The 24,188-nt window shown below is 42.7% G+C and overlaps 2 protein-coding genes across 5 annotated transcripts in view; both read left to right on the forward strand.

The window, feature by feature from the left end:
- The window catches only part of LOC137645943 (phosducin-like protein), a 103,999-nt gene extending 90,478 nt beyond the window's left edge, over positions 1-13,521 (forward strand). For 3 of the 4 annotated variants that reach the window (XM_068379012.1, XM_068379014.1, XM_068379013.1), the window contains exon 9: positions 8,185-13,521. The gene's annotated coding sequence lies outside the window, so the exon portion shown is untranslated. Of the gene's footprint in view, positions 1-7,188; positions 7,641-8,184 lie in introns of those variants that run through there. The other variant, XM_068379015.1, reaches the window with a different exon arrangement.
- A 6,730-nt stretch (positions 13,522-20,251) lies between these two features.
- LOC137645449 (serine/arginine repetitive matrix protein 1-like) lies at positions 20,252-21,136 on the forward strand. The gene has a single exon (XM_068378253.1). The coding sequence runs from the start codon at positions 20,252-20,254 to the stop codon at positions 21,134-21,136; it is 885 nt and encodes a 294-aa protein (XP_068234354.1).
- Positions 21,137-24,188: the final 3,052 nt, after the last annotated feature.

Genomic DNA, 24,188 nt, shown 5'->3' on the forward strand with positions numbered 1-24,188 from the left:
GAAAATTTTTGGGCAAGGCATGCAACATAAATAATTAAATCACAAAAGACACACCTGATGGCTAAAATAACATTGCCGCCTTAGCACGGTCGGCAGCCATAGCGATACGTAAATGATATCGGCCCAAAAATTGAACCACGAGGATTCTAAACGCTAAATAATGAATATTCACAATAACAAATAATATTTGATAATAAAAATAATACACATAGTAACACCGCAAGTGAAAATTAAAAGCTCTCAAAAACAGGAGTACCAACTGTAGTGAAATCAAGCAAGATCGGTATGAACTAAGAGAATAAACTCCTATAATGTAAATATTAAACGATCTAGGTTGCTCAAAACACAGTAAAACCCAGCTTGGTACTTAACTTAGACGGTGTCTCCTGGGAAACCGACGAAGAAGCCATAATTCACTAGAAAATATCCAAAAATCGAGAGCACTAGAAAAATGCGGGTTACTTTGCACGTTGTGCTAAAAGGAGTTGGGTTCTGAGCGGATGCATTGTAGTAGTACCGAGTGAGGTTGAACGGCTCTCCTCTATTGGGGTTCTCTGTCGTGGATTAATCTAAATAGTGCGGGACCTCTGGAATATACGCCCAATTTTATACCGACACCAATAGGTGAGCGAGCTAGTTAACCTAGCACTCCTTTACATTTTTTCTCTGGTATATTTAGCAGTAATTTACCTAAGAATAAGTGCTAAATGGAGCTTATTCACTGGGCGGCACAGGTTCGAGCCCAGAAAAAAATTTTTTATGTTTTGTTTATATGCGACCTTTCCTTATAGTAGGCGGTCCGAAATTGGAACCGAAGTTAATCAACGTTGAGCCCGTTAGCCTTTAAAGAATTTAAAACTTTTTAAATTTAATGTTTTATGAAAGAATCTCTTTGATAGTCTTCGTACTGTTTTCAAAGATGAACTAACGTTTAGTTTTTAGACTACGCAGTTGTTGACGTTCAGGACGTTCAACATGCGCTCTATCGTTACGATAGAGAGAGAGTATCACGGTTTCACTTTGCATTAAGAGTAAATAGTTTCTGACGTTTCGTTCATTCTTTCTTAACTTAAATGTTTTAAATTCTAAATTAAAGGAACTTTTTATTTGGAAAACCTTTCAGTTTGTTCCTTTTAGTCAAATAACATGTTTTTTTGACGATTTATAATTGGGCTCTTCTCTTAGGTGCGAAATCAAGAGAGAAAGAGAGAGAGAGATAGAGACGGAGGGAGAGAGAGGAGAGAAAACGTTCCGTTCAAGCGGGTAACGTTGTTCTCGTGTTACTCTCCTCCCTAGTCACTGTACGGGGAAGAAGGTAAAACGTTTCTAGGGTTTTATTCTTGTCCCCAGGCTATGTGCGGTGAGAGATTGTAAACGTAGTTTATTTGAACTAGTGTTTAGTCTCTTTCCCAGCCACTGAATTTTTTAGCTTTATATGTTTTCTGTTTTTTGCTAGTATTAATGTGCTGCATTATACGACTGATTTCGCAATTACTACCTTTTAATGAAGGGTAGAATTGCAGGTTTCACGTAGAAATCAGTAAAAGTTTCGATTTCAGTGAAATTAGTGCAAAACAGAAAATCAAAGTGATAAAGTGATATGCGCAAAGTGTTACAGTGTTGCGTCCGAGAGTTCGTCTGTTCGTGCCTGTCGTTCACCTAGTCCGGGACCTCTTGCAAGCTCCCAAGCCCAGGGGAGAAGTAATGTCGAACGACTTATGGGTTCGTCAGGCCTTGATCAACGAACAGACGTTTTCCCTCCGTGGTTTCGGGCGTATCTACCCAAGATCGCCCCACCCACACAAAGACGAGAGAGCCCATTTATTTCTCGTCTGCGGAAGAGGTTTCTCGTAAGAAACCATGGACCAAGGTCTCGCAGCTTATTAAGTGCAAGTCGGTCCCTTCCGTGCAAGTCCAACGGCCCAGTTGTAGCCACTGGGTCAGTTCGGACTCGCTGCAGTCTTCCGACGACTGCACACCTCCTAAGAGAGGCAAAGTGGTACCGCAACAGGCAGTAACACCGTCTGTTGCCGCACCTGCTGCTGTAGACCCTAAGTGGTCTTTGCTACAGTCTATGCAGACACAGTTAGCTTCTTTTATGCAGGAGTATCGTGCGGAGAAGGTTGACGCTGCACCCGTTAGCCTACAACCAACCACGGTTGTGCGTCCAGTAGACGCTGAGGCTACCTGCTCCCGCACTCCAGCTGTGAGAGTTCCACCACCCATGCGCAGTCGACCCTGCCAGACGCATGTTGACGTTCACCGATGCATGGAACCCTCCGTTGACGTTCGCGTGTTACCACAACAACAGGAGGGTGGAGTTAAGTTGCCGTGTTTTGACGCGGTGCGTCAACCTCCGCATTCTAGAGTTGTTTTGACTGCTCAGTATAGACAGTCAAAGCAGTCTCGAGTGAACACTGTATGTCCTCACGCACCTGTTGTGGTTGACAGTTCAGTTGTTGACAGTTCACAGACTGTCAAGCAGTTACATGACGTTGCCTTCTGGTCTGCTACTAATGCACCAGTGCTGTATGTCCTCACGCACCTGTTGTGGTTGACAGTTCAGTTGTTGACAGTTCACAGACTGTCAAGCAGTTACATGACGTTGCCTTCTGGTCTGCTACTAATGCACCAGTGAGAGACTCACTGAGATAACCTAGCTTTTATCGGACAAGGTTCCTGTAGATGAGAAAGTGCTGTTCTCCCTCCTACTGATATTCCTTTGAGGACTCTGTCATTTGGAGAGGAGCCTTAAGCTGCTTAGCCTCCTATGGACTTTAATTAAATCATGATGATTTTTTAAGGATCTTCGTCCGGATCTTGTAACTGCTGCTCCTCGTTCGCCTAAACGTCAGAACTTACACTAGGCCTAGCTACTTCGAAGCCGTTGTTGTTAAGCTAGTGCTCTCTCGCTCTCCTAGAGAGCGTTACGTTGGCTAGGCGACTGGTTTTTGCACCAGGAGGAGTTTTAGGGATACAGCCTTTGATTTCCCTTCTTTTAAACTGGCTTATAGAGCGAGAGTCTGATAGGACACGAGAGAAGTTCTCGGCTTGGGAGTTCTTGCCTCTGCCCAGATGGATTTCTCAATTCTGGTAGACTCGCCCTGGCGCCTAGCCAGGAGACGCTCCAAGTTGTTTACAGGTCAACTTCTCACTTTTGTCGAGCCTTTGAAGTTTTGCTGTACTATTATGTCACACATAACAAGGCTTCCAGGGATGGTAAATGGTTCCGCCTCAGTCGCTAACCCCGTCTGTTGCCACACCTGCTCCCGTAGACCCTAATGGGCTTTGCTGCAAGACATGCAGTCCAAGCTTGTGTCCTTGATAGAGGACTTAAATGCGGAGAAGAACCTTCTGGCCAACAACCTTCCAACCGGTTGGTTGTGCGCCCTGTTGACGCTGAGGTATCCTACTCGCGTCTGCCAGTTGAGGTGGTTCCTCCACCGATGCGACCCAGTGTGGGTGGCCAGTCGCACGTTGACGTTAAGCGACGCTCGGAGGTGGTTGTTGACGTTCAGTGTGTCACTAGGAAGACGTTCAACAACCAGCAGAGGTGACTTGTTGTGACGCAGTGCGTCAACCTCAGCAACCCGGTAGGGTGTTGACTGCACAACCCAGACAGTCTAGACAGTTTGGGTTGACGCTGTACTTCCTCGCGCACCCATGGTTGTTGACAGTTCACAGACTGTGCAGCAGTGCCATGATATTGCGTCCGGCTCCGTCACGCATCCACCAGTGCGACCGGATTCAGCGAGTCAGACGTTGCCCACTCCGTTGCCGTTTCCTCATCAGTTTCGGATGAGGAACCCTCTGATGAGGACGTTGCTGAACAAGACGATCAACCCCCAGCCCTGCTATCCATCCAGAAGATGCTGAAGAAGGAACGCTGCCCAGTCAGGCTGTGGATGAGTCTGGTAGGGACACTGTCATCCGTGGATCAATTTGTGTCACTAGGAAGACTACACCTCCGTCCTCTTCTATACCATCTAGCTTTTCACTGGAAAAAGGACAAGACGCTAGAAGCGGTTTCGATCCCGGTTTCCGGAAAGATAAAGTCTTGTCTGACTTGGTGAAAGGACTATATCAACCTTAGAGAGGGTCTTCCCCTGACTGTTCAGACTCCCAACCACGTTCTCTTCTCGGACGCATCGGACGTAGGCTGGGGTGCGACATTAGACGGTAGGGAATGCTCGGGATTATGGAACTCGAGTCAAAGGACAATGCATTTCAACTGCAAGGAGCTACTGGCAGTACGTCTGACCTGGAAAAGCTTCAGGTCTCTCCTTCAAGGCAAAGTGGTGGAGGTGAACTCGGACAACACCACGGCTTTGGCGTACATCTCCAAGCAAGGAGGGACCTACTCTCTGACATTGTACGAGATCGCAAGGGACCTCCTCACCTGGTCAAAAGGTCTAGACATTTCACTAACAACGAGGTTCATCCAAGGCAACTTGAATGTCATGGCAGATTGTCTCAGTCGGAAGGGACAAATAATTCCAACAGAATGGACCCTCCACAAGGATGTATGCAAGAGACTTTGGGCCACCTGGGGCCAGCCAACCATAGATCTCTTCGCAACCTCGATGACCAAGAGGCTCCCAATATTTTGCTCACCAATCCCGGACCCAGCAGCAGTTCATATAGATGCCTTTCTACTAGATTGGTCACATCTAGATCTATATGCATTCCCTCCGTTCAAGATTGTCAACAAGGTACTGCAGAAGTTCGCCTCTCACGAAGGGACAAGGTTGACGCTAGTTGCTTCCATTCTGGCCCGCGAGAGAATGGCTCACCGAGGTACTTCGATGGCTAGTAGACGTTCCCAGAACACTTCCCCTAAGGGTGGACCTTCTACGTCAGCCACGCGTAAAGAAGGTACACCAAGGCCTCCACGCTCTTCGTCTGACTGCCTTCAGACTATCGAAAGACTCTCGAGAGCTAGAGGCTTTTCGAAGGAGGCAGCCAGAGCGATTGCTAGAGCAAGGAGAACATCCACCCTTAGAGTCTACCATTCGAAGTGGGAAATCTTCCGAAACTGGTGCAAGTCAGTATCCGTATCCTCGACCAGTACCTCTGTAACTCGAATAGCTGACTTTCTCTTATATCTGAGGAAAGAACGATCTCTTTCAGCTCCCACTATCAAGGGTTACAGAAGCATGTTGGCATCAGTCTTCCGTCACAGAGGCTTAGATCTTTCCAACAATAAAGATCTACAGGACCTCCTTAAGTCTTTTGAGACCACGAAGGAGCGTCGTTTGGTTACACCTGGTTGGAATTTAGACGTGGTACTAAGATTCCTTATGTCAGACAGGTTCGAACCGCTACAATCAGCCTCCCTGAAAGATCTCACCTTAAAGACTCTTTTCCTGATATGCTTAGCCACAGCTAAAAGAGTCAGTGAGATTCATGCCTTCAGCAAGAACATCGGATTCTCATCCGAAACGGCTACATGTTCTACAACTTGGTTTTCTAGCCAAACACGAGCTGCCTTCTCGGCCTTGACCAATATCGTTCGATATTCCAAACTTATCGTATGGTTGGAAATGAACTAGAAAGAGTCTTATGTCCTGTAAGAGCTCTTAAGTTCTATTTAAAAACCTTTACGAGGCCCGTCTGAAGCTTTATGGTGTTCAGTTAAGAATCCATCTTTGCCTATGTCAAAGAATGCTTTATCCTATTTTATCAGACTGTTAATACGAGAAGCTCATTCCCATCTGAATGAGGAAGACCAAGCTTTGCTGAAGGTAAGGACACACGAAGTTAGAGCTGTCGCAACTTCCGTGGCCTTTAAACAAAATAGATCTCTGCAAAGTATAATCGACGCAACCGATTGGAAAAGCAAATCAGTGTTCGCGTCTTTTTATCTTAAGAATGTCCAGTCTCTTTACGAGAACTGCTACACTCTGGGACCATTCGTAGCAACGAGTGCAGTAATGGGTGAGGGCTCAACCACTACAATTCCCTAATTCCATAACCTTTTTAATCTTTCTCTTGAAATGTTTTATTATTGTTTTTGGGTTGTCCGGAAGGCTAAGAAGCCTTTCGCATCCTACTTGATTTGGCGGGTGGTCAAAGTCATTTCTTGAGAAGCGCCTAGATTAGAGGTTTTGATGAGGTCCTGTTGTATGGGTTGCAACCCTTGATATTTCAGATCCTAGGGGTCGCTCAGCATCCTAAGAGGATCGCGAGGCTCCGTAAGGAAGACGTACTTAAAAAGGCAGAGTAATTGTTCAAGTCGACTTCCTTACCAGGTACTTATTTATTTTATGTTTGTTATTTTGAATAACTGCTAAAATGAAATACAAAATACTTAGCTCTTAAATGTAAACATATAATGCTGGTCTCTACCCACCCCCCTGGGTGTGAATCAGCTTATATGATCACCGGCTAAGTTTAATATTGAAAAATGTTATTTTCATTAGTAAAATAAATTTTTGAATATACTTACCCGGTGATCATATATTAAAGGACCCTCCCTTCCTCCCCAATAGAGACCCAGTGGGCCGAGGAGAAAATTGGTTCTGTGTTGACATGGAGTACTTGAGTACCTGCTCGACAGATGGTGCTGTTGATGTACACCCCCACCTGTATAGCGATCGCTGGCGTATTTTGTCCTTAGGTTTTTCTGTCGGGCAGCAGAGCTGACAGCTTATATGATCACCGGGTAAGTATATTCAAAAATTTATTTTACTAATGAAAATAACATTTTCGGTGAACTAAGTGATGAAGGCAGGCTTATGGAAAAGTTAGACCACCGTCACAGCCTTCTATCTGCAAGAATGTACCTACAAGTCCTTTGACACGTTTATGCTTGGGACAGATTGCATCTCATGTGTGGTAATGTTTTGACTAAGTCAGGAATGAAATGTATTATAACTGGCTCTTCTCTTTCATTCTCCTGCCCCCCTCTTGGGGTTAGCGGTTAAGGCATTACAAACTGTTCAGATGAGATGCTGATAACTTACATTTCAGAGCACTGTTCTTTGTAACCAAAGATGTACATCTCCCCATTTCCCATGTGAGCTTAGGGATGGTAAATTATACCTAGTATTTGATTCTTAATGACATCCCCTTCTGGAATAAGGTTTCATTTTAAATGATACGGTACAATTTATTTTACGAACTATGTTTATCATCCTTATGGTAATCAGATAGGAGTTGATATGTCCTCACTTTGTTTCTCCACAGATGAAGCCTGGAACACTTTCCAGTAAGTTACAGAACCTTCCAGTCTTGGTTCCAAGGGGACTTCCAACCCTCCAAGCAGTGAGTCTCCCTAATTAAAGGACGAGGGTATCTATGTCACATAGGAACGAATAGAAAGCTTAAAAAGTAATTTGTACTTTTCCTAGTCATATAAACCTGAGTCCTTTAATATAATTTCCCTCCTCAAACTACTTCTTAAGTCCTGGGTCAAAGTATCAAAAGTGAATGGAGAACCAACTGGGAGAGGGGTAGGGCTTTACCGCGCAACTTCTCCAGTCTGATGACTGCTCATTATTCATTTCAACAACCGATTCCAGTAATATCCCTAATTGCAGAATGCAGGTTTCTATGGCTAGGAAAAATACAAATTACTTTTAAAATTTGTTATGCTCTATCATTCAAACCTTTCAATTATAAATAAAGTGGCTACCTCCCATTCCTTCTGTTTCTCATCAATCTGTATAAAGAAGAATGTACTTTATTGTGACATTCAGACCATGATTGAAGGCTTTAAAGGATTGACGGGTTTGTTTAGACTACATATTTTATAAAAAACTTGTTATTTCTTTTTTTGCTCATAACATCAGAATTGTTGTAGATAAAAGACAATAAGTATACCTTCAGAATATAGTTATGTCACCTTTCAGCTTAATTTATTTGTACAGTATATTGTATGAGGCACTTTTGAAAACTTTTTATGCTTGCTTGTTACATGTCTTTCTTTTGAGCTGCCAGTTTAGTGAATGATGTTTTTCTGGTGCAATGAATTATGTTTCAGTCTCCTTCCTCTATATTATGCCAGTCAGATATCTAAAATAATGGATTGAAGAAAAGTTATGAAGGATGTTCACAATTGTTTTTGTTATCTGATACACAGTAACCTAAGTAATCTATATTGATAAAAAACTGGCAGTTTATAAAGTTTGTAGAAGGTCCATTTGTAAATTCTGAAACAGTAAAATTGTTTAAAATTTCTAGGTTTTGGAGGTGCTAAAAGAAGCAAGTTATGAGGATGCCTTTCCAAAGTAGAAAGTGGGCAATTGTGACCAAATTTCATACAGGTTTGTGTACCTTGCAAAAATATTTAAAATGGTTAAGTATTAATGTGTTTATACATATAAGATCATTTTCTATTTTTTACAAACTGTCTTCCCCTACAGCTACAAGAGAAGCTCATAATTAGTACATTGATATGTAAAGACATTTCATCACAGCTGTCTGAGCATTTGAAAAAAACACTTTCTGCCTCATCCACGTATATTAACAAAGTTTGCAGAAAAGAAAGGTAGAGAGTGCAATTGAACATATAAAAATTAGTAATACCATTGGATGCTAATTTAGATTTCTGGAAAATTTACAAAAGAAATCGGTTGTTAGAGACTGTAGGTTTGCATACTTTCATACTTTCTTGAAGATAAAAAAAAAAAAAATTGATAGCTGTAACTTAAACCTTATCAAATACAGCTTTCAGTGATATTAAATACAAATTTTAGGGATTACTATATACTGTAAATTAAGATAGAAAACAATTGAATACTCAGATACATATGATTTAGTCCATGCCCTGTTATTAATGTATTTTGTAAAATATCTTGTATTTTTTCACATCTTTAAGATATGAGGGAGTCTTGCATTTAGTTGTGGTATTATATTTTTAGTCTTCATTACCAAGATTTTATATGATTAGTATTATTAATGCATTATTCTTATTATTATAATTGCCTTCTGCTATAATAATTTTTATTGTAAAGAAATAAAATTCACATGGAATAAAAATTTCAAAAGTCATTAACTTATAAAATAATCTTCCACAAAATAGATTAAGAGTGTAAAAGAGAGAAAATAGGACAAAAATATAAATAAAGGAAAGTCAACCTGTCTTAATTGGACATCTTGATTTGACTTGTCTTAAATATCTACTAGAATTTGTATTTAAAAAATGTGCTATTTAAACTATTATTGGTTAGAATATGAATAATTTATATTTTCATAAATATTTATTATTGCTTTACTAAACTTATTCATCTATTTATCAGTGACCAAGCTTCTGAAAAGCTGGTTTATTCTATTCAATGTACAGTATTTACCTGTGCAATTCTGAATTTAAGAAAGTTATTTCTTTTTTACGGTGATTGCAGTTAGAAATAGAATCAAATGAATTAACAATGCTGTAATTAGGGCTTGGCATGTAACAGAAGTGTATTATTTTAAAAAGAAGTTTTGCTTCTCGTTTTTAGAATATGGAAATTATAAATTTGGGTGTTTTCAGCATTTAATATTTTTTTGTGAATAGATAACTGCATTTATGCCATTCAATTATTGATCATATAAATATGAAGTCTAGCACCTAAATTTCATAAACAATTAATATATTTTTCTCCCATATCAAGAAATTCTTTATTTCCATTAAGACTGGAAAAAAAATATGCCAAAGTAATTGTTGGCTTATTTTTGGGAATGACACAGTAAGCTTGTGAACATGTGTGGGTTTGTGCAATAAATAGTTGCAATTTAAAGTTAGCTATTGCTGTAAAAATAATGTAGCTCATTTTGGTCATAACATTTTAGTAGATTAAAATTAGATAAGTGCCTTTTGTATATCAGTATCTTCACAAACATTGCATTTTGTGTACATGAAATTAGTAGGGTTAACATTGTAAGATTTTAGGTCATCTCTGATAGGAAGATTTAAGATTTATAAGAAATTTATGGATTTTAAGGTCGATATATTGGAGAAACTATGAAATTATTGAAAAGGATCCAGAATATTAAGTTAAAATATTTAAATTTTCCCTGGTCATATAATTCATTTTTTGGGAAAGAAGAATTTTTAATCTATAGTTACAGCTGGCCCTTAACCTTAGGTAATTTGCAAATATTGGGTATTTGTAAGGTTCACAGTTACATATTAGGGAATACAGGAAAGCATTCACAATTATATAAGTGTGAATGTGCCTTAACTTAAAAGACAAAAAATCTATTACAAAATTCACTTACATAACAGTATTAACTTCCCAATCTTGCTCTCCTCCAAGAGAGCTTTTCAACTCATAATGATTATATGGTATCAATAAACAACCGAATCTTTAAATAAAATATAAAAAGCTATAGTTTTCATACTTACATATATAAAAGTATCAGAGGAGAGTAGGTTGATGAAGCTGATATTGTTATACAAATGAATTTTGAAGCCCTTGCGCAATAATGGATTTTTGTCTTTTCTGTGATGGCGCTAGATTGTATTTTCTGTATTTGGTGTTGTATAAATAACTAAAATTACTATTGAAGTTATGTTTCTTTCTCAAGGCTGAGATGCAAAAAGGCTTTATCATTAGTCTGACATGTGCTCAGTTCTTTCTGCTGATACACTGAGAACTTCATAATAATGTAACTTACAATGTTATAATATAAAGTACTTGAGAATTTGAAGTACAGTATTAGGAAGTTAGGAGTCTGGAAATGAAGTGTTATTAAGGAGGTACTATATATTCACAAATTTTCAACATTTACTAGTGGGTCTGTTACCTAATCCCCAAAAACAATAAGGTCCAACTATGTGGAATGTATGAAGTGCCAAAACTAATGACCATTTAAGCCTTTTTAAAATTATTTTCATTGATAGCAATTTTTATTTATCATCGTTAGTAGATTAGAAATCCATATTTACTTGTTTTTCATCACTTTACAGCATCATGTCATTAACACACTCCAAATGTATGAATGGGGAAAAGGTTGAAGAACGTTGCATAACTGACCTTAATGTTACCCTCTGCCTAAAATATAACATTTAATTTGTATTATATGTGCTTTTATAAAATAAGAACATGAATAAAAGACCATTCAAAGTTGACATTAACTAAGCAGCATTTGTGGTGGCTACTAGTTTGGGGGTGAGCTTTCTTGGTGGAGGTGGAGTTACAGCTTGGTCATAGCAACCAAGTCTTGTTCACTGCCAGTCTTTCAAGGAAGCAGACATTACTTATTAAAGCTGTAGATAGTGTTTCTTCATTTATTATCTACAGCATCATTTGCAATCCTTGAGAAGTCATTAGCATTATTATGCATGTTTATTCTGTTGTGGCTAGAGTTATAATTTCTACCAACACCAGTATGTTAATTGTTTGCTTCGTGTATACCCTGCTCTTTTACTATAAACTATGATACCTTCCCTGATACTTGAGCACTTTTCTTTTTGTGCATACATTATTTAACCCTTTTACCCCCAAAGGACGTACTGGTACGTTTCACAAAAGCCATCCCTTTACCCCCATGGACGTACCGGTACGTCCTCGCAAAAAAATGCTATAAAATTTTTTTTTTTCATATTTTTGATAATTTTTTGAGAAAATTCAGGCATTTTCCAAGAGAATGACACCAACCTGACCTCTCTATGACAAAAATTAAGGCTGTTAGAGCAATTTAAAGAAAATATACTGCACAATGTGCTGGGGGAAAAATAACCCCTTGGGGGTTAAGGGTTGGAAATTTCCAAAGAGCCTGGGGGTAAAAGGTTTAAGGCTTGAAGTTCCATTTTAGCTCTAGTAAAATATCTAAATTGAACTCAACAGAAATTTTATATTTTGTAATGTATCAGAAATTTTATATTTCTTAATGTATCAGAGACTTGTGAACTTTAGCTTCTTTATTGCTGTAGGCCAGTATGTGCTTGTAACCACTTCTGTTCTAGGCCCATTCACTGCTGCACAGTCCAGAAAGGTGCCTTATTACCATACTGGTGTGGAAACTGATTGGGATGGGAGACAATGCACCTTCAGAAATAACCTGACTGGTCTGGGAGTTTTTTCATGATGCTAGACTGCCAAAGTTAGTTAATATATTACCATGAAGTTATTTCTGCCTTTTGACTATCTGAAATGATGAACACATCAGGTTAGGTTATTCTTAGGATTACTTTAAAGATTTTTGGCAGTGGAACCTGTAGAACTAATACTGCATAGCAGGTTTTTTTTAGTGCATAAATTCCTTTTTCTAAGTATTATATCAATTTTTTGCTCGGTAGTAGACATAGGTTAACAACAACGAATATCAAAATTCTTTTTACTGGTAGAATTGTTTGAATAATCAAATAACAGAAGCTGCTTTAAATTTCTATACACTTATTATTTGCAAATGTATTTGTGGACAACAAAAGACTTCTTTTTTTTTGTTAAAGGCTAAACAGAAGGAAGACCGATTCTGGAGGAAAGCAAGTGTTTACATTATTTCTTGATTAGTAAGCCTTCCTTTACAGGATTTAGACCTTTGAGGAAATAATGGACTGTATATGATAGATAGGGAATAATTGTTGTGATGGCCAATCTAAGTGGCAACTAGCACATGCAAAATTTTTTACAGTGATCTGGTTAAGCTAGCATGTATTATTAACCAGCTGTTTAGTGGGAAAACTCTCAATTATTTATCTAGAATCTCAACAGGCTCCTTTTCCACCAGATTAGTTCACCGTCACTCCAGTAACAACTGTGCTTTCTTTGGAAATTTGTAGCTTTGGAATGTTCTGATTTTTGTCCTCTCATATAATGAAAAGTTCTATATGTAAAGTTTTTTTGGAAATATTGAAATTGTTTTCTTCAATAAGTTTTTACTTTTGTTTAGAATCACTTTGCTAGTACTAAAATCAAGAATTATAGGTAAGCTGATACTGTATTTTCTATTATAGTATAAATGTACAAATAGAGTGCCAGATGAAAAATTAAGGTAGTAGTAGTTAAGTAGGAGTAAAAATGAAGTCACAAGGCAATATAAACAATCGGTTCTTTTGTTATCACTACTATGTTACAACAACAATTTATTTGTAATATAAAGAATATTTACAGGTTGGGGAGGGTTATCTATCCCTTACTCCATTTCAATTCCTTCATTTTCATCTTTCCTTCCTCAAGGCCAGAATAATTATCTTTTTAGTAGTCATTCTTCTTTTTACTTTCTTTTGACCTATCTGATTTTTCATTCCTAAGCTTTTGTTGCTTTTTTCCTTTTTTTGTTTGAGAACAAAGCTTTTCTGTTTCCATCATAAATAGCTATTTTGAAATATTTTTTCACCACCCAAGTTATAGTTTTACCTGGGAGATCGAACATAATTTGTTTCAAAATCGTGTTCAAACACCAAATTGTGCAAACATTAAATTAGTTTTCCCCTTAATAATAAGTGAAAATAGTATTATTGTAATTGGTTACACTCCCAAGGATGCTTGTATTAAGGGCCATTTTTACTCAAAGCTTAAGATATTAAAAGACAATACAGTACTTAAAACATAGCAAAAAGAATAAAAACTTATGATTAATAGGATAAATGAACACTGAACTTCATTTCACTTGTAGTAAGAAGAGTGGATGGCAAGGATGGAAGGTAGGGAGGATGAGTTGTTAGTTTTGCTTGGAAGTGGAGTCCCTCTTCATTAACACAGTGGGTAACTGCCTTGCTGTGGTTTTTTCTTCTCTTTTTCAACTTTTATCAGGCACTGATTCACTTAAGGCCTTTTCTTTAAACTTTTATCAAAAGAGGTTTGTCTGTCATTCCCTTTCATGAGGTTTCTGAAGTGATTTAATGCATTGTCATTATAAAAATCACATGCTCTAATAACTTTATATAGATGAAATTTCCTATCAACTCAGTATAACTCAGTCATTATTGCCATCATTTCCTTTATCGCTGAACTAAGTACTTTACAGAATCCCTTCCCTCTATTTCCTCTGAAGACTTGTTCTTTTTTGCTACTGTATATGGTACTGCTCATCGTAGAGGTCTTGAAGTTCCTCTGTTGTCATTGCAGTGCCATGGTTCTTCACAACTCCAAAGTGGTTCTTGCAAAATTCTCCAAGTGCTGATTGTGTATCAGAGGTAACATTGAAACACCTTTGAAAAAGGGCTGTCATGTAGGATTTCGTAAAGTTGGAAATGACCTGTTGCTCCATAAGCTGTGAGAGGAGTCCTATTAGGGAGCAGAAACCTGACAGTGAGGGGGAGCAGGTGTATTGTCCATGACAGGAAGGGCATTGAGTGGTAACTTTTTCCTGGAGGTATTTTTCCACACTGATCCAAAAATTTCTATGTATCCATTCTATAAAGACCTATCTAGGTCCTCAGGCTTTTCTGTTGGACCTTCAAAGCACCCTCACATTGTCTTAATCATGTTCTTCTTGAAAACCCTGAGTTTTTCCAAATAGTAAACAAGTAGGGGCTTGACTTTAAAGTCCTTTCTTGCATTCCCACACAGCAGAGTTAGCCCATCTTTCATGTAGTTATCCCCTGGCAAGGCCTTCTTTTTCTGTGTGATGTAAGATATCCTTGACATTTTCTTCCAAAAGGGATTTTTTATTAAAGTTGAAAACTTGAGGGAAACTAACTAATAAATTCCAAACATTGCTCTCAACAGCTGCTTTGTCTGAACTGGCAGCCTTCCCATGCCGTAAAACATTGTTAATGCCACTTCTCTTTTTAAATCTATCAAACAGCCTTGGCTAGCACCAGAAACTTCACTAGAATCTGCTTCATCAATTTTCCTTTTTTTTAATGATGTCTGATTGTATTTACTTCTCCTTTTTGCACATGATTGTCTCTGAAATTCTGTCTCTCACTAACTGTTAGTCAAGTGGCTACCTTTTTCTCCCTTCCCAGTTACAGTATCTCCTTAGTTCTATAGTGGCTCTCAAAACTTTTCTTTTTGGCTAATCATTGCTAATACAGTAATAATAATTTTAGGGGTCATGGATAAACTCTAAACACACTGAAACAAAGGAAATTAGCAAATAATCCAACAAAATGTTTTGCAGTGCTGAATTGGGTGAGACATGTAAACTAGGCCAGAGGCATTTGCCTCGAATGCATCAGTTACCTTAGCAAAGCATCCTGACCCATACAGGTTCTTTCAGTTGTTCAATGTCTAATTTTTTTTTCATTTCCTAGGTAAATATGTTGAAAAAATTTTTTTTGATTACCAAATTGCTTGAGTTCTGGGCATTCGATCTTCTAGGTATTACTGTACAATTTGAAAATGCAGTGAAAGAAGATTAGGATGAATATGTTAGTACATTTTAATTTCTGTATTACTTTTTCATTAAGTAGGTTTTATACAAATTATTTTCATTTTGAATATGCATGTAGACAGTTACTGGGAAAATTAGAAAGCTTTCCAAGTTCAATTTTTTTGTCATCTCAAAGCCTACTTCTCTATATTTGTGCCCACACAGTATACAATCCCTCATCCTTAATTTATTTAGGGATATTATATCCATGTGAGCTGGAATCAGTTGTTAGAAGTTCGATAACGTGCAGTTATCCAACTGGGTAATGAGTGGGGCAAGGAGCCCCCCCCCCCCCCCCCCCCCCCCATTTTCAGTTGGATATTCTTCACTCTCTTTTCAACCACTGTCGTGGATGGATATACCAGATAGTGCTCTGTAACTCTCTTAATTTCCTTCTTTTTGTGGATGTGATTGTTATCGGTTGTGATGGAATGGAAGCAAGAAGTTCATGTTTGGCAGGAAAGGAAGGACACTTCAAACGATTCATGGCTAAACCGGCTGTTGATATTCACTCCCTCTATGCCTCTAGTAGAGGCAGTCATCGTCTTGTACCGAGTATAGATCATGGCCTCCTGTGTAATGCCAGGTTTATGCACTAAAGGGAAGAAACTTGCGAAGCGTTCGTCAGGGTCGAACTGGGAAACGCCCAACACTCCGTGGAAGTCTTTCTCCGTTTTTGTCTCCTCAGGGGGCCGCTGCTGCTGTTATGCCTCTGCTTGTGCCATTGTATTGGTCCCCGGGGAGCATGCTACAAGTGCAAGTAGGACTGATTTACATTTGCTGGAGTGTGGGGAACCCCTGGTGTTGGCCGCTTCCTTCCAGAGACTGGAAACCCTTCAGCTTAAATAAGTCTGACCTTAGGAACGCTTGGTCTTTCAGGTAGGCCAACCGTAGTCGGTCCCAGCAGTCACGGCTGCCCATGTAGGTTGGGTAACCCCAATAGCCGGGTGGAACACAGATGTACGACGCCATACTCTAACTCTCTCTATTCCAAGGTCAAAGAATGAGCTTTGTCAACCTCCATCTCCCTTACCTTTTGGACATGAGACACCTGCTCCACTCTCGATTGAAGCTTAGTCTCTTGATTTGATGGAGAGGATAGAGAGGAGGGTACAATTCATAACCTTTCTCAAGCTCATGCACATTTTAGCTGGTATACAATGGTAGGCGAAGGACTGCGGCACGGGGCCATGGTTGCCCCTCTTAATCAACCAGCAAGTAAAGAAGTACCTGCCGGTACTCTTCCTGTTCCAGTCAGGTCTCAAATCAGGATATTGTTGGTTGCCGTTGGGCAGCGCAGCCCTTTAGCAACCCCCAATTATACTCCCGGCTCTTTCCTTGGGACAGAATGGTCGTATTCGTGGGGGGAGCTGAGTCTTCAGAGCATGCTGCCTCACTCTTGGCCTTAGCGAAGCATGAGGGTGCTCGGGGGCAGGATGGCTGGAGGACTCTGGACCACGGTCTGGAGCCCACTGAGGAAGACTACCAGAGTCAGAGTTTTTTCGTAAACGTCCTTGCATACATCCATGAGTGCAATGGCCTGGGGGAGGCTCCCTTGACACCTCTGATGGGAAGGACTTCAGTCAACGCCTTGGGAGGCAACGGGTGGCAACTGAGAAGAGATGCTCTTGTCTCCGTGAAAGCACTGCGGTGCTATCTAAAAAGGACCTGACACCTTATGCCTGATCATTGGGATACTTTTCGTTAGCACTGGCAGATCCAAAAAAGAGGTGTAAAGGAACACTGCCTCTTTCTGACTTCACGAGACGATACGTAGAGCTTATGCCTAGGCTGACAAGGATGTCGAGACGCCAGCCAGGATTAGAGCTCACGAAGTCATACGTATTGGCTCCACCCTTTCTTCCAGGAGAAACCTGTCAGTGGGCCTAGTGTTGAATGTCAGTGTCTGGAAGAGACAAACCACCTACGTGGTCTTTTACTTGTGGGATTGTACCTTCAAGTCCCTTGACACCCCCTTGGTTATTTAATAAGTCTTTCCATATGAAACAAGCCTTTTTAGTTTTGAGTTCAGAGTTTTATTCTTTTTATATTAAATAAGAGCTGGTATTTATGCTACAATGGGGGTTGCTTAAATTTTTGTGTACCTAGCCCAGCTCCCACATGGGACAAAGATGCATCTCGTCTTTGGTAGCGTGTAGATGCAAGTCTGGAATGAAAGGTACAGTAGTATAACTGGCCCTCCTCCTTTTTTCTGTTCCCCCCATAGGGGACAAAGCTTTCAAACGTTACAAGCTGGTCGGACCAGATGCTGTGTAAGTTACACTTAAGAGCACCATTCTTTATTCTTAGAGAAGTACCTCCATCCCCCCTGTAACAAACGGAGGATGGTATTATGCCGACTCATTAATCATATACTGTACTTAATATCTGCCTCTGTCATCCCCTTTTAGAAAAAGGGTCCTCCAGTGTTGATCAAGTACATATTTATGTACATCCCAGAACCTATCAGTCTCTCATCCATATGGCAGACAGATAGGGGTTGACAAGGGACCTTACTTTAAACCCATGCAGCTTGAGCATTGATCACTTCCAGGAAAGAAATTGAACCTTGTAGTTTGGTTCCAAGGGACTTCTAGCCCACCAAGCAATGAATCTCCCTAATTAAAGGATGAAGGTTTGTCTCTTAGGGACAAATAAAATCTTTTTTTAAAGTAATTTTTAACTTCCCTAGTTATACAAACCTGAGTTGTTTAATATAAACTTCCCTCCTCAACCACCCCTCTATGACCTGAGCTGAAAGATCTAACAAAAGTGAAGAGTATCAGACTGGGAGAGGGCCGGGGCTCTTAACCCTGCTCCCTACCCAGTTGGATAACTGCTCTTTGTCCAACTTTCAATGACTAATTGCAGCTTGCACCAAAACAATATCCCTACATAAAGGATTCAGGTATGTATAGCTAGGAAAAATACAAATCACTTTAAAAATTTGTGATATTTCTTGGCTTGATGTGGATAATACTGTATACCCCTTTTTCTAACCTGTATGAGCACTAGTCATTCTATTGTTTTTAAAACCTGTTCAGATATTTTTTTGTTTAGCTCTCCATCCATTATATTTATATGATTTGTACAATGTAATTTTAGCAAGAATTATTTGAACATTTCCTGCACTTACTTGGCACAGCTGAATTATTTTTGTTTTGTTCCATGTTTTTTCCACTAATTGTATGCATACATAACAGCTGTAGAAAACAGTAAAATGTGTATTTACTTATGAACTGGAAAGAATATTGACACTAAGCATGATATTGTTCTTTTTACTTGAAGATTTTTCATATTGCTGTCAATTGTAAAATACGGCATTTTCATTGTTTTTGACTGTATAAATTACTTGAATACTGTATATGCTACTATGATAGTGTAAGGAATTTTGGTACTATAAATATCTGTTCTATGAGAGTTTAAAGTGCATTGTAATTGAAGCTGTCAGCTAATATTAGGATAATTTTAGAATACTCTCCTAGGTGTAATCAATATCTTTGTATTTAGTACAATAGTTTGGTTAAAAAATACTTAATGTCATTTTTATTGACAGTGAAACTTTTTCAGATTATCTTGATCCCTGACATAGCAATTTGATCAGTCAAAAAAAAAAAGCTTATGTTTTTAAAGGTATTCGGGGCCAACCATGATGTAAGGTCTTATATACATAGAAGAATTTTTGTATTATATTTAGATAGAAGATTTTCAAGATACTGTACATCACCCGTTGAGTCTCTGTAGAGATTAGCATTTCAGTTGGGTCATGGACTATGCCTTTATCACAATACAGTATAGCTGCTCATATTTATATGCTGTATATTTCATTAGCAAAAGCAAAACATCTGTGCTATGCCTATTGTCAAGATAAATTCATTATATTACCTGTCTATAGAAAGACAACTTGCCTGATTATGTGCTTATTAATCATACAAATAACAGGTAAGCTTTCAGACTTATTATTATTGTAACAAGTGTCCTTTCTCCATTTTCACTTAGAAATACTTTTAATATGTAAGGTACAGTAATCCTTCTTTGTTCCAATACGGAGTACTTACCTCGAACTACTTTCTTAAGAGTATCTGGGATCTCCTCTCAACCGACCAGAATTTTGTGTAGTTTACCCTATCTCCGTTTTCTATGCGGAGGAACCTCTGGCGGAAGGATACGCGCCATGAGGCGACCCAGGGTCAGAGAGCGTGCTCGCTCAGGTTTCGACCTTCAGTAAGTTTTCTGGTCGCGACGTGATTACACGCCGCGCTCTCTTCACCCAGTGCGACCCTTTGTGTCTCACGTGGTACCCTCGTGTTCAAACCTTACCTTATCCTACCTTTCCCTCGGTGTTCCTGTGTCGATTGGTGCTTGTGTGTTGCGTTATGGAGCATCCCCGCCGTTGCCCTGGGCCCATGGCCGGTAAATCTTGTGGGGCCTTTCTTTCCAAGCCGGAAGTCAATCCCCACTCTGTGTTCGTCGTGTAGGGGCAGTGTGTGTTCCCCTACAGCCACGTGTCCGGAGTGCGAGTCCTGGAACGAAATTCAGTGGGTGCGCTACGGCCCTGAGAAGAAGAAGGCGACCAAGAGATCGCCGAAGAAGTCTAGCTTTGCCTCGCCCTTAGTGTCGCCCGATGTCTCTTCGGAGAGGGGTTCTCTGCCGCCTTCCCCTACCCAGAGTAGGGGACGAGGTAAGTCCGTTGCGGGGAAGCGGCCCATTGCTCTTCCCCAGGAGTCTGTGATGTCTGTTGATGGGGATGTTGTGTCAGTTCAGGCAAGTGGGGGGCCTGAGGGAGGGACGGGAGTGTGTTCGGGAGACGAGATCCAGGTGCCAGCAGGGCCCATCTCTACCGACAATCCGATGTGGGGGAACCCCGCTACAGCCTCTTCCCCTGCATCCTGGATCTGTGTTTCAGGTACGTCAGTGACTGGGGGAAGACGCTGAGAAGGAAGATTCGGCGAGTTCGGACCCCCTCGCGTAGGCACCTCCGAGGACGCCCTTCAGGTCGCCCATGAGACTGGAGGAGGAGTTTGACACCTGGTTCGCCCGCAAGGTGCCTCGCTCTCCCCCGCCCCCGTCAGCAATGCTCCTGCCCATCTTTCTTCAATCTTCTTCGTCAGCGTACCGGCACGAAGCCCCACCAGCAACTCCAGACGCTTCGGACGACTCAGCGGATTCGCGTTCCTACCAGTCATCAGCCTCCTCTTTCAGGTCAGACTCCTTCTCCTCGGAGGATGAAGAACCGAGGGACTCGAGGTGGAGACGGGAGAGGTCCCGCAGGAAGAGGTCCCGTTCCCGTTACGCCAGGAGACGTTCCAGATCACCCAGGAGGAAGCACAAGAGGAGCCGTTCGTCGAAAGGCGAATGGGTGTGGGTCACCATCCCCCGTAGCCACCTCCTAGGAGCCTCAGCAGCCCCGAGTACCTCTGGCTGGCTCCCTAGAGCTCCTTCACCACCCTCACGACACAGCTCCTCCAGCAGACCCGATCACCGACGGAGGTCATCGCACCAAGGCTCGAGTGACAAGCATAAGTCCGCGCAGGTTCCGACTTCATCCGCCCAGCGGAGAGAGTCACCCCTTCAGCCTGGCAGCTTTGTCCCGGCCTCCGGCCCTTCGACGGCCCTCCCGGAACGTAAGAACCAGCCAGCTGGCACAGGGAAGCCCGCAGTTCCATGGAACCCTGCAGGAGGGAGTAGACCTATGACGGCTACTCTCGTCCCAGCGGAGCTGCCCATGCAGCGAGTCGACCCGCCAATGGCTCGGCACGAAAGGAAGGTGCCTCCCCCTCACACGGAACCCTCCGTCTTCGACGTGGAGACTCAGGCGGAGGACCAGATAGCCGAAGGCCTCGTGGAGGGGGCGAGAATGCTCGACGGACGAGGTCTCCTCCTATAGGAAGGTCTTAGCCCTCATCAGGCGTCATCATAGGTTAGATGAGCCGAAACCCGCGACAGAACAAGCCTGGCTCTCGGAACTTAGCAGGATGGAGGATAGTCCGGTGCAGTCTTCGCTGGCCCTTCCCCTGGCGAGGGATGTTAGGCTGGGTATGGACCACATAGATAGGTTCATAGCCAGCCAGGTGGACGCCCCCAGGAATCAGTGCCTCCAAACTCCTCCAGGGTCTGAAAACGCAGAAATGCTTTTATCTCCCGGAGGGGCGTCGTGGAGGTCCCTGTATGGTTGAGCCAGCGATTGCTATTCTGAACCAGGGAGCGGCGGAGGATGCCCTCCGCTCCAGTGTTTTTTCCCGTCAGAAACCTCCATGATGGAGGATATGGTCCGGAATCTTCATGGTTGGACTGCTGGGCCTGCACGTTGGTGGGCTTTCAGGCATCTCACGACCTCTCCGTCCCCGAGAATCAGTCCTTGCTGAGGGAACTGATTAGTTCGGGCGGGAAAGCACTCAAGTTCCTCTCATACCAGTCCCTCTCTCAGGCAGCCAACTGGGTCCTGCGGAAGAGGGACACCATCCTGAGCAAGCTAGTTAGAAGACTGCCCGACCGAGAGCCGAGAGCCTTGAGGAGCTTACCTCTGTGGGGCGAGTCGGTGTTCCCCCCTGAAGGAAGTAGAGGAGACTATGGAGAGGGTCAGGAAGCTCAAGGAAGCGGGAGATCCCAGACCCCCACCTGCAAGACGACCAGCCCACAGGAGATCCTCTTCAGATGTCCCTCACCCACCCCCGCTTCGCCGGTTCAGCCTAGAAAAGACTCCCCGTCGGTGTCTTGGCACCAGCCCTCGCAGCCCTCCCGTAGGGGTACCTCGGCCTCAACGTCAAACTTCAGGTCTTCCTATTCTAACTCCAGGAGAGGGCGTTCCAGCCGCACCTCTAGAAGGAGATAGGAAGGGAGCCCCCCTACTCCTGCCGAAGCCTCAGGTAGGGGGATGCCTCAAACACTCTTGGCAAGCTTGGCGGGACCACGGAGCGGACCCGTGGACCATAGCAGTACTGAAGGAGGGGTACAGGTTGCCCTTCCTAGCGGACCAACAGGCGGAGTGGTTGGCGTCCAAGAACCCCTTGAGAAGGACAGCATTGCAGGAAGAAGTATCGGCCACGCTAGCCAAAGGGGCGGTAGAACCAGTCAGGTATTCAGGACCGGGGTTCTACAGCAGACTCTTCCTAGTGGAGAAAGCGACAGGGGGTTGGAGACCGGTCATAGATCTTTCGGCCCTCAACAAGTTCGTGTGCAAGATCGACTTCAAGATGGACACCCCGAAGTCGGTCTTGGCGGCCTTGAGAGAAGAAGACTACATGATGTCCATAGATCTCAAGGACGCCTACTTCCAGATCCCTGTCCACGCCTCCAGCAGGAAGTTCCTAAGAGTAAAATAGGGTACCCAGACGTTACAATTCAGAACCCTCTGCTTCGGAATGTCGACAGCTCCTCAAGTCTTCACGAGGGTCTTCGTAACAGTCTCAGCCTGGGCACACGAAGAGGGCATCCGCCTGATTCGGTACCTAGACGACTGGTTGTTGCTTTTAGCCTCAGAGGGAGAACTGAGGGAGCAAGGCGCGAAGCTTCTGCGGTTCTGCAGTGTCCTGGGTATCACCATCAACCTGGAGAAGTCACAGCTGATACCCTCCACCAGGATGACCTACCTAGGGATGGTTCTAGACTCCCGGTTGGCGCGAGCCTTCCCCTTCTCGGAGAGACTAGACAACCTAGATCAGATTCTCCGGCCCTTTCCTAGCGGGCCAGCCCAGGAGAGCCAAGGACTGGCAAAGATTGATAGGCCACCTAGTGTCATTGGAGAAGTTAGTCCCCCAGGGGAGGCTCAAACTCGGGTGTTCAATGGAATCTGAAGGAGCTCTGGAACTAGGGGGACTTCCCGCACAAGATAGTCCCGGTGTCCCCGGAGACGAAGGAAGTTCTGAAGTGGTGGTACGACAGAACAAACACCCTCAAAGGAATGCCCCTCGCTGTTCACGGACACATCCAAGGAAGGTTGGGGAGCCCATCTTCTCGACAAGTCAGCGAGAGGAAAATAGGACTTCGAGGAGAGGAGCCGTCACATAAACGTGCTAGAACTGATGGCTGTGCAAAGGGCATGCCGAGAATTTGCCCATCTACTCCGGGGAAACACCGTGTCTCTGATGTGCGACAACACCACGGTGGTGGCCTACGTGAAAAAGCAGGGAGGACTGAAGTCAAAGGAGCTGTGCAGTCTCACAACGGAATTCCTGGAATGGGCGGAGGAGGAACAGATCAAGATCACTGCCAGGTTCATTCCTGGAAAGAAGAACGTCCTAGCCGACGGCCTCAGCAGGGTGGGTCAAGTAGTAGTGTCGGAATGGTCCCTACACCCGGGAGTGGCCCAGACCATCATTCTGAAGTGGGGCTCTCCAGTAATAGACCTCTTCGCTACGAGGCTGAAAGCACAGCTCCCCGGGTTTTGTTCTCCTGTGCCAGATCCGACAGCAGCGTTCGAGGACGCCTTTCAACATCCGTGGGACAATCTCGACATATACGCCTTTCCTCCCTTCGGGATGCTCCGACAAGTTCTCAACAGAGTGAGGCGGGCGAACAACCTGTGGATGACTTTGGTAGCGCCCTGGTGGCCGGAGAGAGAATGGTTCGTGGACCTAAAGGAACTGGCGCGCCTTCCACCTTGGCCCCTTCCAGACACTCCAGACCTCCTCCGGCAACCTCACTTCCAAAGGTGGCACGAAAACTCTCAGTCCCTCCACCTTCACGCGTGGAGGTTATCGAGCGTCTCCTGAGGAGGGAAGGATACTCGTCGAAGACCGCGTCAAGGATGTCAGGTTATCTAAGACGGTCCTCGGTCGCGGTATACCAAGCAAAGTGGGCTTCCTTTACAAAATGGTGCACCTCGAAGAACATCAGGCCGTTAGTGGCCTCCATTCACGAGATAGCCGACTTCCTGGTCTATCTGAGGGATGAAGTGGACACGTCCATACCAGCCATCAAGGGAGTCCGGGCAGCGTTGG

This window comes from Palaemon carinicauda, chromosome 8 (genome assembly GCF_036898095.1).
Source record: "Palaemon carinicauda isolate YSFRI2023 chromosome 8, ASM3689809v2, whole genome shotgun sequence".
Taxonomy (NCBI): Eukaryota; Metazoa; Arthropoda; class Malacostraca; order Decapoda; family Palaemonidae; genus Palaemon; species Palaemon carinicauda.

What these genes read in the sequence shown, in the direction of transcription:
- LOC137645449 (XM_068378253.1), top strand. Translation starts at nt 20,252, where the DNA reads ATGAGACTGGAGGAGGAGTTTGACACCTGGTTCGCCCGCAAGGTGCCT.